The sequence below is a fragment of the Drosophila suzukii genome, chromosome 3, assembly GCF_043229965.1.
Source record: "Drosophila suzukii chromosome 3, CBGP_Dsuzu_IsoJpt1.0, whole genome shotgun sequence".
NCBI classification, from domain to species: domain Eukaryota; kingdom Metazoa; phylum Arthropoda; class Insecta; order Diptera; family Drosophilidae; genus Drosophila; species Drosophila suzukii.
Genome location: NC_092082.1, coordinates 34799390 through 34811531, shown reverse-complemented (window position 1 = coordinate 34811531; position 12142 = coordinate 34799390). Strand labels below are relative to the sequence as shown.

Below are 12142 nucleotides of genomic sequence, written 5' to 3'. Positions count from 1 at the left end.
AGGTATTGTTGGGAGCAATACATTTCAGTTAAAATTTTTATTCTAGCATCAAAACTGTAGGAGCCACAGCTTTTTGCGGTTTGTGGGCCTTAGAGTGGGCGTTGCACTCTGCTGAAACAAACTTGCGCTGCGCAGGAATCTCAGGAGAAATTTAAAAAGGAGGAGTCTGCTGGTACACAAAGAAATTTAAATAAATGGAATGTTCAACGAATGTTTTTATTTATGTACACGGACGCGTTTTATATTTGCTCCTACATTTATTCGCCTAGTGTCTAAATTACCGATCTGATATATTCCCAAAGTTTCATTTTCAAATCGGTTGAGACCGCCGTTTGCATGCAATTTAGTTATTTGAGTTAAAACCATTATCTGTATTATTATATTGGATAATAGTTAAAGACACGGGTGCTTTGTGCATTGTTGTTGTTTCTTATTTACATTGTTGTTTTGGCGCTCTCTCGCACCGTTCGCTACAGCTAGTACAACGTAACCAAATCCTTTTGGCCAGATTTTACTTTCTTTGCGAGGACGCGCCCGGCACGATGTTCATGTAGGGAGCGAAGTCCCACTCGACGTGTTTCTTCACACTGGGATTCCCTAGCGGATCTCTTGCAGCACTTCAACTATTCTGCGAATTTGCCCCTTTTGTGGAATTGCTTCCTGTCGTTGAAATCCCAAAATAAAGGGCATAAGCTTGGATTTGGCGTCCTATTGCATCTGCACTGACTTCCTGCATCCGATTTTGGGGGTTTCCTTCCACTTTTAATTTTTAGTTTCCACATCGCCTTTGCACGAACACCGCCAAAGATTAAATTTCTTATTCTTTGGGCCGCGGCTAACGACGTTCATCGAAAATTCACTCCCGAAATCTGGTATTTTTTCTGGTATTTCCTTAGCTCATCTGAGTAACGCGCTGAAAAAACAGACCCGACGAAAAGCGTTAGCCGCGTACTGGCCTCTCACTTACTCCTATGGTTAGCTCGCGGATTTCGTGGATCTGAGTACTAGGCTTATTTCTAAAAGTTTTTCCGTGATCGCGAACTGCACTAACGCACACACATCCTAACATAGGCCGAGATCTTTTTTGTTCAACAAACCCAAGTGTGAAAATCACATTATTATTATTACCCGAACTTTTAATACCGTCGTATATATGTATTTGTTCCTTGAGTGACCGAAGAGAGAAAATACTCATCTCAACGCCCCCGAACTGGTTGGTATTTTTTCTGAAATGTATTTAAAAACGGGACAAAAAAATGATAAAACAAAGTCCTTACCCAACACGACCAATTTTTTTTTGGTATTCGGTTAACCTTGGGATAAATTTTTGGGAGGGATTTATTTGAAGAATCTGAATAAATAACAGTGTTTTTTATATATATATTAACAAAATTATTATTCCAATTAGCGATCAAGCTTGTGGAAGATTTTGTTGTAAATATCTATCCACCAACAAATCAAAATTCATCCACACACACATTCCGTTCTGACAAAAATAAAGGCGCGCACACTACTAAAATAAAACTGTTCCATATTGTCTTGGTATGTCCAGGGAAAATTCAAACAAACTTGCCTTTTCCATCTCCGAAAATACCAAAAATTTGCATAAAGCCGCCGACTAATAAAACAAAATTATTATTCCAATTAGCGATCAAGCTTGTGGAAGATTTTGTTGTAAATATCTATCCACCAACAAATCAAAATTCATCCACACACACATTCCGTTCTGACAAAAATAAAGGCGCGCACACCACTAAAATAAAACTGTTCCATATTGTTTTGGTATGTCCAGGGAAAATTCAAACAAACTTGCCTTTTCCATCTCCGAAAATACCAAAAATTTCCATAAAGGGTCAATAGGTCTTCTTTTCCCCCAAGAAAGAGTTACTCGTGCTAGCACCAAAATGGTTTTAACTGATGCCCAAATTGCTCTTAACAAGTTTATACAGGTCTCAGACCGACTCAGTGAATTCGAATCTAAAATTAATACACCGTCAGCGGGCTTTCATAGCATGTTCATACTGAATATTCGACGCGAGGAAGCCCGAGATGTTTGGGACCGTCAGGGTGTCGGCTCCCTCCGTGCGATACAGAGGTATCGATGCCCAAAGCATCTACAACCAATTCTGCAGAACGGAGAATAAATTTCTGCGCCCGGTTTCTCCGGATGTCTTTCGATGAGCGGTCCGCATACATCAAAAAGAAAAAACTACGTCAAGACACCCCCAGCGCCTTCCAATGCAACTCCGACACCCAGATCAGATTCCACTCTGCAAAACTAATTTGCGACGGGGTATAGATCGGTCTTGCTGAGTACCGCCATAATTGACGTTTGTCACTTGGGTTCCAACTTCAAAGCTCGTGCTCTGATAGATTCAGGCTCTGAGGCAACCTTATGACAGAACGGCCTTAAAATCAAATTAGGTTGCCTCATTAGGTTATACAAGGTGTGAGGCTTAAGTCAGACAGTATCCACTGAATCCAAAAAGTTCTGTCAGCTTAACATTCGTTCGCCGAACCGGCTTAGCTTGCAGTTAAACACGACTGCCTATGCTCTTCCACAACTAGGGACATGTCCGATTCCGCAACATTTGCTACGGGATCTTCCCGAACTTCCACTAGCGGATCCAAAGTTTTTCGAGGGCGCACAAATAGATCTTCTGATCGGGGCCGATATACTGCCATCCATTCTCCTAATCAGTACCCGACCAAACATCTGTGGATCTCTTCTCGGTCAAGAGACAATTTTCGGATGGATCCTAACAGGACCAGTGCCTCCGTCAAGGCAAAATACGATTTCCACCTTTTATTCGCGAATTTTCCACGCGGGTGACACTTCCCTGGATTAACTTCTCACCAAATTTTGGGAGTTGGAGGATCTGCAGGTAAAAGTGGCAAAAGCATCCGATTTGACCTGTGACGAAATTTATTCTCCGGTATGTCGTAAGCCTGTGGACCTCCAACCACATAGAGATCTTAACTCATATCCAAAGCGATCATTTTCTGAACACAGACTTTCTCGAGATCAAAACTTAAGGTACAGCCAAAACTCTACGCGTACGCTGGATAGCGACGCCACCAGTTCTGACCACAGAAGTCCCCACACAACCAAGCTGTTTGACCCAGCAGGCTGGCTCGCCCCATTTGTTGTGTGTGCCAAAATCTTTATGCAAGAGACATGGCTTTAGGAGCTAGGGTGGGACGATAAACTTTCAAATGAGCTGTGCCAAAGATGGCGAAACTATCTCAAAAGTTACTCGTTCCTAGATAAGGTTCGACTTCTGAGATGGGTTTTCTTCCGCCCAGAATTCCGCGTAGAGCATCAAGGATTCTGTGACGCCTCTCAAAAGCATACGGTGCGCCAATCTATGTACGCGTTGAGATGGGCCATATGAAGGTTGTGCACCTTCACATGGCCAAGACGTGTGTTGCGGCAGTCAAAACTGTGTCGCTCCCCAGGCTAGAGCTGTGTGGAGCTCTACTGCTATCCGAGATAGCCGAATCCGTGCTTCCAAAGATGCCGATGCTGTCATCGAAACTCCATTGTTGAACCGATTCTACGATTGTGCTGGCATGGTTAGCCAAACCAGCATGCCATTGGACAACGTGAGTGGCCAACAGGGTAACAAAGATAACCCAATCCACAGGGGCAGCTAATAGGTCGCATGTCCAATCCGAACATAATCCAGCTGATATGGCTAGTCGGGGAGTGCCCCTTCAGAAACTGCTGGATAACCCTCTTTGGTGGCACGGACCCACTTGGTTGCAAACGGCCACGGGATCAATGACTGGTGACCGAGGTAGGAAAGCGTGCCGCTAAGGCGCATGTGGCGTCTATTCCGACGGAAGATATCCTAGATCGCTTTTCCATCCATCGTTATATCCAGCGGTGTAGAGACCATCGCCGCATCCAGAGGTCCGTTTAGAGGCACAGGAACTTGCTGCCTCTGAACGGCTCATATTCATATGCACTCAGCGCAGATATTTTGCTTATGAAAATAGCTGCTTGAGTCAGAAGCGACCTGTGTCCGCGTCAAGTTCAATCCACTTCTTGAACCCCTTTCTAGATCAGTAAGGGCTAATAAGGGCGAGTGGCCGCGTAAAGGCATCCGAATGTTTGCGTTATGATGAAACGACACCCGATAATCCTCCCGTACGAATGTGCAATTTCGCGACTACTGGTAAAGTTTACGCATCTCATAACGGTAACCAGTTAGTGGTACGTCTCACCCGGTCAAGATACTGGGCTCCGAAGGGCTGCAAGGCCTGCGTCACCCACAAGAAGAGATTGCAAGAGAGATGTCCAGATGATGGGAAATTTTCCGAAAGAGCGAGTATTCCCGGCCATTCACGTCCACAGGGATTGACTTACAGAATAACACTGGAACAGCTTGTCTCATCACAAAAGGGTATGTGTTGATTTTTGTCTGTTTCTCTACAAAGGCCATCCATCTAGAGCATTCATCAGATTTGACGACCGAGAAATTCCTTGTTGCTCTCGCTCGGTTCGTATCCAGAAGAGGGTGTCCTCTTTTTTTTACAAGCCGTAAAAGAATCTGTGACTTATGTGTATAGTCATTAGCAGCTCAACCACATATGGGACGCCTATGAGAAGCGAGTATCAAGAGCTTCAAGACCTTGTTTTACAAGTCCAGCCCTACGCGGAAGTACACCTTAGAAAAGCTGTCCACCCTCCTAGCAAAAACCGAAGCTTGTCTAAATTCCAGACCGCTATTTCATTCTGAACCAGTGGTCTCTAAAGTCTCTCCATCAACAATTCCGCGCTCGATGGAAGGGTGAGTATCTAAAAGAGCTTCACAAGCGCAACAAGTGGCAATTTCCCACGGAAAATCTCCGCGACGGTGACATGGTCGTCATCAAGGACGACAATCTGCCCTCGAAAGAGTGGCGACTAGGTAGAATCGACTTCGTCTTTCCAGAAGCTGAATACAACTTCCGCGTAATCGACATTCGAACGGAACGTAGCGTTGTCCGGCGTCCAGTAACTAAGGTTGTTCACCTACCGGGACAGCCTTCCACATCTACTACTTAGTATTTTATATTCTGCTATCCATCGACAATTAGCACGCACCACTCCAGTATAAAACATCTCCATTTGTTTCTTCTTTTTCCATGATTCATTCTCAGCTTTATTAAAAATGGCCCCACGACAACGCAGCGACCAAGCATTGTTGAGCAGACGTACTCGAGGTAAGCAGACCTACCGATGCCGAGTCTGCCGGGGAATTCATCCTCTGAAAAGGTGTCAGAGGTTCCGAAAGCTGAGCGCGGAGAAGCGGCTCCGGGCGGTGCTTACCAATAAGTACTGCTCGAATTGCCTCGACCATGAGCATTCGCAAGGAAACTGTCGTAGGTTTCCAACTGGAGTCACCACACTCTGCTTCCCATGACAGAGCCTCCCAGCGCCCAGCGGTGTTCCGCTTCTCGGCAGCGCTCGCGACGGCAAGATCCGCCAACTCGCAGAGCGCTCGCCTCGACACCGGGTCCATCGCTTTTTGTTTTACGGCACAGTGTACACGTCCTGCCGACAGCTATGGTCAAGCTGGATACCGGGCCGCCCTTATCGACCCGTGCACCCCGTCCACCTTTCGATTGCCGACAACCAGTGTCGGTGACGAGAGGATCTGCTCGGCAACGATTCGGTCGAAGGTCTATGAAGGGACCAAGTTGGAGGTGGTCCTGAAGATTGACCCAAACGTCCGCATCCGCACCCCGATCCGACCGCTCCCCGAAACTATCGTCGACAAAATTTAAGGATCTCCCACTTGCCGATAAGCGGCTCTTCTTGCGAGGACCAAGAACGTTGCAACGCCAGTGGTTGCATGGGGGCGGAATGTTTTGGCAACGAAACGGGGTTTATGATCCGCTCTCCCTCTCGTCCATGCTCGCTTCCAGTGTTCCAGTGTTTCAGCCCCCACAGCGAGCCGCCGCAAGCTGCCTTCAGCAGGAGTTGACCCCCAACGATGTCTGCAGATGTAATTTAAATTTATAAAATTCGAGCCACCAGTTTATTAAATTACACGAAATACTGCTTTAATAGAAATATATAAGAAATAGTTTTTTTCAGCACTCGTATTTTTGCTTAAGTTTACATATCGTAAAACGGGACCTGCCAATACATTATGGCTCCATTTTTTAAATACGTGTAGACCTCGGATATGCTCCCAACCTATGACGGTAATTAGGTCTTCCTTTTCTAAACATTTCTGTATTATAGATTTAATGATTTTGTGATAGTTAGCGAGAAAACTCTCAAATTAAACCGCCCCAGTTCCAAATTCCACTAATTCATCAACTCATCTGAGCTAGATGGACAGACATACAAACTTAAGCATTCATTGAAGTTAAAACGACAATTGTGAGAAGAATTTGTAAATGTTTATAATATAAAAACCTTAAAATGTACTTTAAAATAAGGATAAGAGTAAGAATATATCGATGGACTAAAGAATTAAGGTACAAATATTTTTCTGCGGAAATGCGTGTGTTTGTGCCTAACCGAAGTAGACACTTCCGGGTCACACCGCGGGACAAGGGGGTAATGAGCACTTGTCGCTGGCACGGGGACGCTTTGCTGGCAAGACGATCGCGTCGCGGCAACGGTAACGATGGTTACTGCGATGCCGGACCACAGGCGATGCTGAACTGCGCTGAGGTAGAGCTAACGTGGTTAGCTGCTAGTTGAGATAGTGTATTACGAGCCCTATTCCCAGATGTAGGAAGTAAAACCGCGGAGTTATGAGGTGTGTTGATAACTGTTTTATTCTTCATTTGGAACATGTTTATATACTACTTGGAACACGGAAGCATGGTGTAATGAGTAGAGAAATAAGCTATATTCAAAAGTAGGTCAGGAAATTATGATTATGGTGCAGTTGGCTCAGCTAAAACTGCAACATGTGCTGATTTCATTGGCGCGTCAGTGTGCCGTTGAGTCGGTGAGACAGTGAGTCATATGCAGTGGGTGCTACTACACGCCTGGTACTGACACTGCAACATGTGCTGACTGCATTGGCGGGTCAGTGAGCCGTTGAGTCGGTGAGTTAGTCTGCAGTGAGTGCTACTGAGCGCCTGGTACTGTTCCCAACTTGGCTACTGCTTTATTTGTTGGGTGTGGTCATGTTGAGCACCTTTGGGTACGAACATTCTCCCCCCCATTGAGGGGTACCCTCAATTAAGTCGTGATGTCGGTCAGTTTTTAGCCGAATTGTATAGGAAACACCTAACAAATCAATGACCGAGGTGGATCCCTTCTTCCACTGCGGCGGTTCATGTTTGTGATTCAGGTCACTCATACCTTCTTGATGCTGCTTAACACTCCCCGTTGCGATAAAATTTACTTTACCGTGGGGACTGAAATTGTGCCCTCGTAGAAAAGTTGAACACAAGTCAGGCTTCTTATTGGTTTTAAGTTGATGGGAAGTCGGCTCTGTATCAATTAGTTTTTCTTTTGTAGTATAAAGTGCTGCAATTAACTATTATGTATAGCGGTTAATCCTCGATCGGACGAGTCAGTGTCGCTGGTTCTTGATTGGCTACATACAGTGGTGCTCATAGACTTAAGCCACTGACACTACCATAAACTGTTTTCTTAATAACTTTTTTGAACATATTTATTTCGGCCTGAAATTTTTGCATTTTGCAACACTGTTATTTAAGCATCTGATCACAGTAAAAAATGACAAGTAGGTATTCGTATTTTCCAAAAAATTGATTGTCAAAAAGGAGTATTGTGCTCTGCTCATATACTTAAGCCACCTTGAGCTAAAATCGTCAAACTTGTGTTTTTTCCGGAAAAGTTGTGCTAGTTATTTTCTAAACTAAAGTATTGAATACTAAATACGTTTCCGAAAACAATTTGACCGCTATGGCTAAAAATAAGAATTCAAATTCGGCCGAAAGAAAAACACAAATATTCTACAAATTTGTAAGACTTTACATTTTTCGCGTGGCCAAGTCAGAAATGCGATTGCATTTTATAAGAAACATGGATCCTGGGAAAGTGTTCCACGTGAAAAGCCCAGAAAACGACGATAGACGGATTTCCAAAATCAGTAAAGCCGATCTGTTCTAGACTTGGACGCAAATCAGGGGTCAAATGGTGGCAGATTATGGCGTGAATGTGTCAACTCAGACCATAAGAAGACGGCTAAATGAATTTGGGTTATATGGACGCATTGCCTAAAAAAACCATTGCTGTCAATTAAAAATGTTAAAAAGCGCCTTCAATTCGCCAGAGAGCATATTCAAAAAGGTCCCAATTTTCGGAACATGATTGTTTGGAGAGACGAATGCAAGTTTAATGTCTTTGGGAGTGATGGTAAACCATTTGTACGACGTTCTCCCAACAAACAATTGGACCCCAAATACACGAAGAAGACTATTAAACATGGTGGGGCTTCGATTATGGTCTGGGGCTGTTTCACCGCATCGGGCGTAGGTCCCCTAGGGAAGATAGAAGGCATTATGAACGGCGAAATGGACAGGGACATCCTTGTTAACAATTTATCTGGAGAATATGCCGATAATTTGCCACTTGCCTGGATATTTCAACAGGAGAACGACCCGAAACACACCAGCAAAATAGTCAAGTCGTGGCTTAATCTATGTTTTGCAATGGCCACCGCAGAGCCCCGACTTTAACCCTATAGAGAACTTGTGGGGAATTGTTAAACAAGTCGTTGGCCAAAAAAAACCAGCAAATAAAAACGATTTGTGGCGAGTTTTGCAAGAAGAGTGGAAGAAAATCACCCATCAACAGTGCGCACGTCTTGTGGACTCAGTGCCAAAGCGTTGCTCCGCTCTTCTTAAGCAGAAAGGTCATCCTACTCAATATTGAAGTAAATTTATTAAAAGTATAAGGAATATTGGAAAAATTTTAACTTTTTCAACCAATATGTTCCAGGTGGCTTAAGTATGTGAGCAGGACATTTTGGAGATGGTCTCAGATTTTTTAAGTTTTTCGTTGAATATATATTTTTATAACTTGGTTATTCTTCTATTAGAACACTGATATATAGAACTAATGTGACACAAACAATTGGAGCTGTGAAATAAAAACTTTTCTTAATTTTCGTTAAAATTTTTGGTTGAAGTCTTGTGGCTTAAGTATATGAGCACCACTGTATATCTTCAGGTTCCCTTATTTTATGATCCATCAATGCTAAGTTTGTTAAATGAATCCTTTCCTAGGCGCATAAGCAGCATTCGGTCGGGCAAGATCATCTCTGTTTTCTATTAGATTAGGGTTGATTTCCGTATCAGATGAGGTTTCTTTATTGAGATAACCTGTGATTACATAACCAAGCCTTGTGCCTTGTGCCAAAGGTTTATTAGGTCCTAGTTCAAGACGTTCGCCGGTAATTACACGAGAATACACCTCAACCCCTAAGGTTAGGTCAATGGGTCCAGGTTGCCGAAAGTAAGGATCTGCTAACGGCAGCCCCCCGGGAATATTAAGATCGGTATCAATCGGTACTGACGGTTGGTCTGTAATGACTGTGGGAATAATAAACACCTCTATTAGTCTTTCAAACCCTGATGTAACTGATGAGAGCTTTAGTATTGATCTAATTGCTGTTGATATCTTTCCTCCGTTTCCAGATATTTCAATCGGTGACCTTTCCTTAAGAGATAGCAGATCTGCCATTCTCCTTGAGATAAGATTCACCTGTGATCCACCATATATTACAGCGCGACATGTTTGTAATTGACCGTTTGGTCCTTGTAATGAGACCTTGGCGGTCGCGAGCAGAGTATATCCTCCTACGTGGTCGTAGCCTGCAATGGTTACTGCGCCGGCCACTGGATTGCTATTCGGTCCTTGGTGTAACAGTGAATGATGCCGTTGCTGGCAGACTCGACAAGTGGTCGGTGATCCACAGTTTTCAACCTTATGAGCTGTAGACAAACAATTTGTGCATGCTCCTACTTGAATAATGGCTTGACGCCGTGCTTTGGGGTCCATGTGCTAGATACGGCTACATGCTCTAAGATTATGTTGTCCTAGGTGACAAATCTTACAGCTCCCTTCTTTGTAAACTGACTGATGGCGGAGTGTTGCTGTAGGCTGAGCGCTTATCGTCTCCAGCATGCAAGCGCGCCGCTCAATAATCGTCAGTACACTCCATAACGTTGGAATTTCCGTTGGTGCATCCGCTGAATTTTCTAGAGCAGCTAGAGACTGCTGGTCTAGTTTTCTTCTGATAAGAAAACACAGGATTGGATCCCAGGATTTTGTGCTGATATCGAGGTTTTTAAGAGTACTCATTGAGTTTTTTATAGTGTCATGTAAGGCCCTTAGTTGGCGCGAGGAGCCGACTATAGGCTTATGGTCAATAATTGTTGCAATGGCGGCGAATACTAGTATTTTTCCGTTCTGGTGCCTGGCCTTTAAACGTAACCAGGTGTCGTCATAGCCACCCTGTGAGAAGGCTGTGTCTGTCAAGACGTTTATCGCTTCACCACGAAGCGAACTCTGTAGAATATGTAGTTTTTGACTGGCCGAATGTGGTTTATTATGTACCAATTCCACAAAGAGATCATGGAACCGTGGCCAGTCTAGATACTCGCCGTTGAACTCCGGAATGCTAATTGGCGGAAGTGCCAAGTTTAGGCTCATTGGCGAGTCGTTTTCTCGAAGCAGTTTCATTTCGTATTCCTCGTATAATGTGTGGAATTGAGCTAGCTCTGCTTCTGCCAGGGCTGCGGCCCCAGGTGTGCTGTCCAATTCGTCGTGGGCATGCCTCAGCAACGCCCATTGGAGATCCAGGTGCCTTTGTAGGGCTGGGGTTACGGTTGGGGCGTTCGAGGCTAATGTTAATGATGACTCCAAATCGTTGCATCTTCTCTGCAACTGTCGGATCTCCGTGTCAATTGTGGAATCTCCTTTGAATTGATCTCTTGTTGTGATCTTGATGTTGGCCGAAGTTCGTCTCGGGGCCTTCGGAAGCCCGCTTCCAGTCGGCATGTTGTCCAGAAAGATATTCTGATATTTTTCGACCAGCTCCTTAAGTGCTACTAATCGTGAAGAGTACTTATTTCCAGTGGGTAATGCCGCTTGCTGGACTTCTTCATCTAGGTCGCAAAACTGCTGCCAGAGATCGTTTAACTGATTTAGCTTAACGGAATAATAGCCGTCTCGGCGCCGTCGGTCGGCAGAATCCTTGCCATAATTCTTGATGAGCTGTTGGATTTTCCCTTGCAGCTCGTTTTGAGTGTCTAGTAATCGATTGTGTAAATTGATTCTTGGTGGCTTGTTTCCTCAATGAATGAAGTAGACATATTGTGTGTCTTGAAAACAAAGAATCCGGTGAAGCTGGATGAAGCTGAGTATCCTGTGAAGCTGGATGAAGCTGACGTTCCTGTGACGCTGGAAGAAGAAGCGTATCCTGTGAAACTGGATGAAGCTGAAGATCCTGTGACGCTGGAAGAAGAAGCGAATCCTGTGAAGCTGGATTAAGCTGAAGTTTCTGTGACGCTGGAAGAAGAAGCGTATCGTGTGAAGCTGGATTAAGCTGAAGTTCCTGTGACGCTGGAAGAAGAAACGAATCCTGCGAAGCTGGATGAAGCTGAAGTTCCAGTGACGCTGGAAGAAGAAGCGTATCCTGTGAAGCTGGATTAAGCTGAAGTTCCTGTGACGCTGGAAGAAGAAGCGTATCCTGTGAAGCTGGATGAAGCTGAAGTTCCTGTGACGCTGGAAGAAGAAGCGAATCCTGTGAAGCTGGATTAAGCTGAAGTTCCTGTGACGCTGGAAGAAGAAGCGTATCCTGTGAAGCTGGATTTAGCTGAAGTTCCTGTGACGCTGGAAGAAGAAGCGAATATTGTGAAGCAGGATGAAGCTGAAGTTCCTGTGACGCTGGAAGAAGAAGCGAATCCTGTGAAGCTGGATGAAGCTGAAGTTCCTGTGACGCTGGAAGAAGAAGCGTATCCTGTGAAGCTGGATTAAGCTGAAGTTCCTGTGACGTTGGAAGAAGAAGCGTATCCTGTGAAGCTGGATAAAGCTTTGAGTCCTTTAGTGGGAAGGGGGTTGCTTGAGTGTGATCCTTTGTTGTTAAAGGATCACGTCGGGGTCACCAATGTTTGTACCTAACCGAAGTAGACACTTCCGGGTCACACCGCG

General features: G+C 44.6%; 1 protein-coding gene across 5 annotated transcripts; it reads left to right on the top strand.

Moving 5' to 3' along the window:
* Nucleotides 1-1819: 1819 nt before the first annotated feature.
* LOC139352986 (uncharacterized) lies at nucleotides 1820-6459 on the top strand. 5 transcript variants are annotated; one of them, XR_011604056.1, is made up of 3 exons: nucleotides 1904-4409; nucleotides 4469-4505; nucleotides 4586-4930. XR_011604056.1 is itself a non-coding variant. In XM_070995954.1 (3 exons), exon 3 carries the CDS (start codon nucleotides 5347-5349, stop codon nucleotides 5773-5775), a length of 429 nt encoding a protein of 142 aa, XP_070852055.1. In that variant the 5' UTR covers nucleotides 3346-4409; nucleotides 4586-4796; nucleotides 5149-5346; the 3' UTR covers nucleotides 5776-6459. The 5 variants fall into 5 exon arrangements, 3 of the variants coding, with proteins under 3 accessions (XP_070852055.1, XP_070852053.1, XP_070852054.1); XM_070995954.1 differs by lacking the exon at nucleotides 4469-4505 and adding an exon at nucleotides 5149-6459 and having other exon boundaries at nucleotides 3346-4409; nucleotides 4586-4796; XM_070995952.1 differs by adding an exon at nucleotides 5149-6459 and having other exon boundaries at nucleotides 3346-4409; nucleotides 4469-4796.
* The last annotated feature ends 5683 nt before the right edge of the window (nucleotides 6460-12142 follow it).

Bases quoted from the DNA above. Each gene is read 5' to 3' on its own strand.
- LOC139352986 (XM_070995954.1), top strand. From the start codon at position 5,347: ATGAGCATTCGCAAGGAAACTGTCGTAGGTTTCCAACTGGAGTCACCA.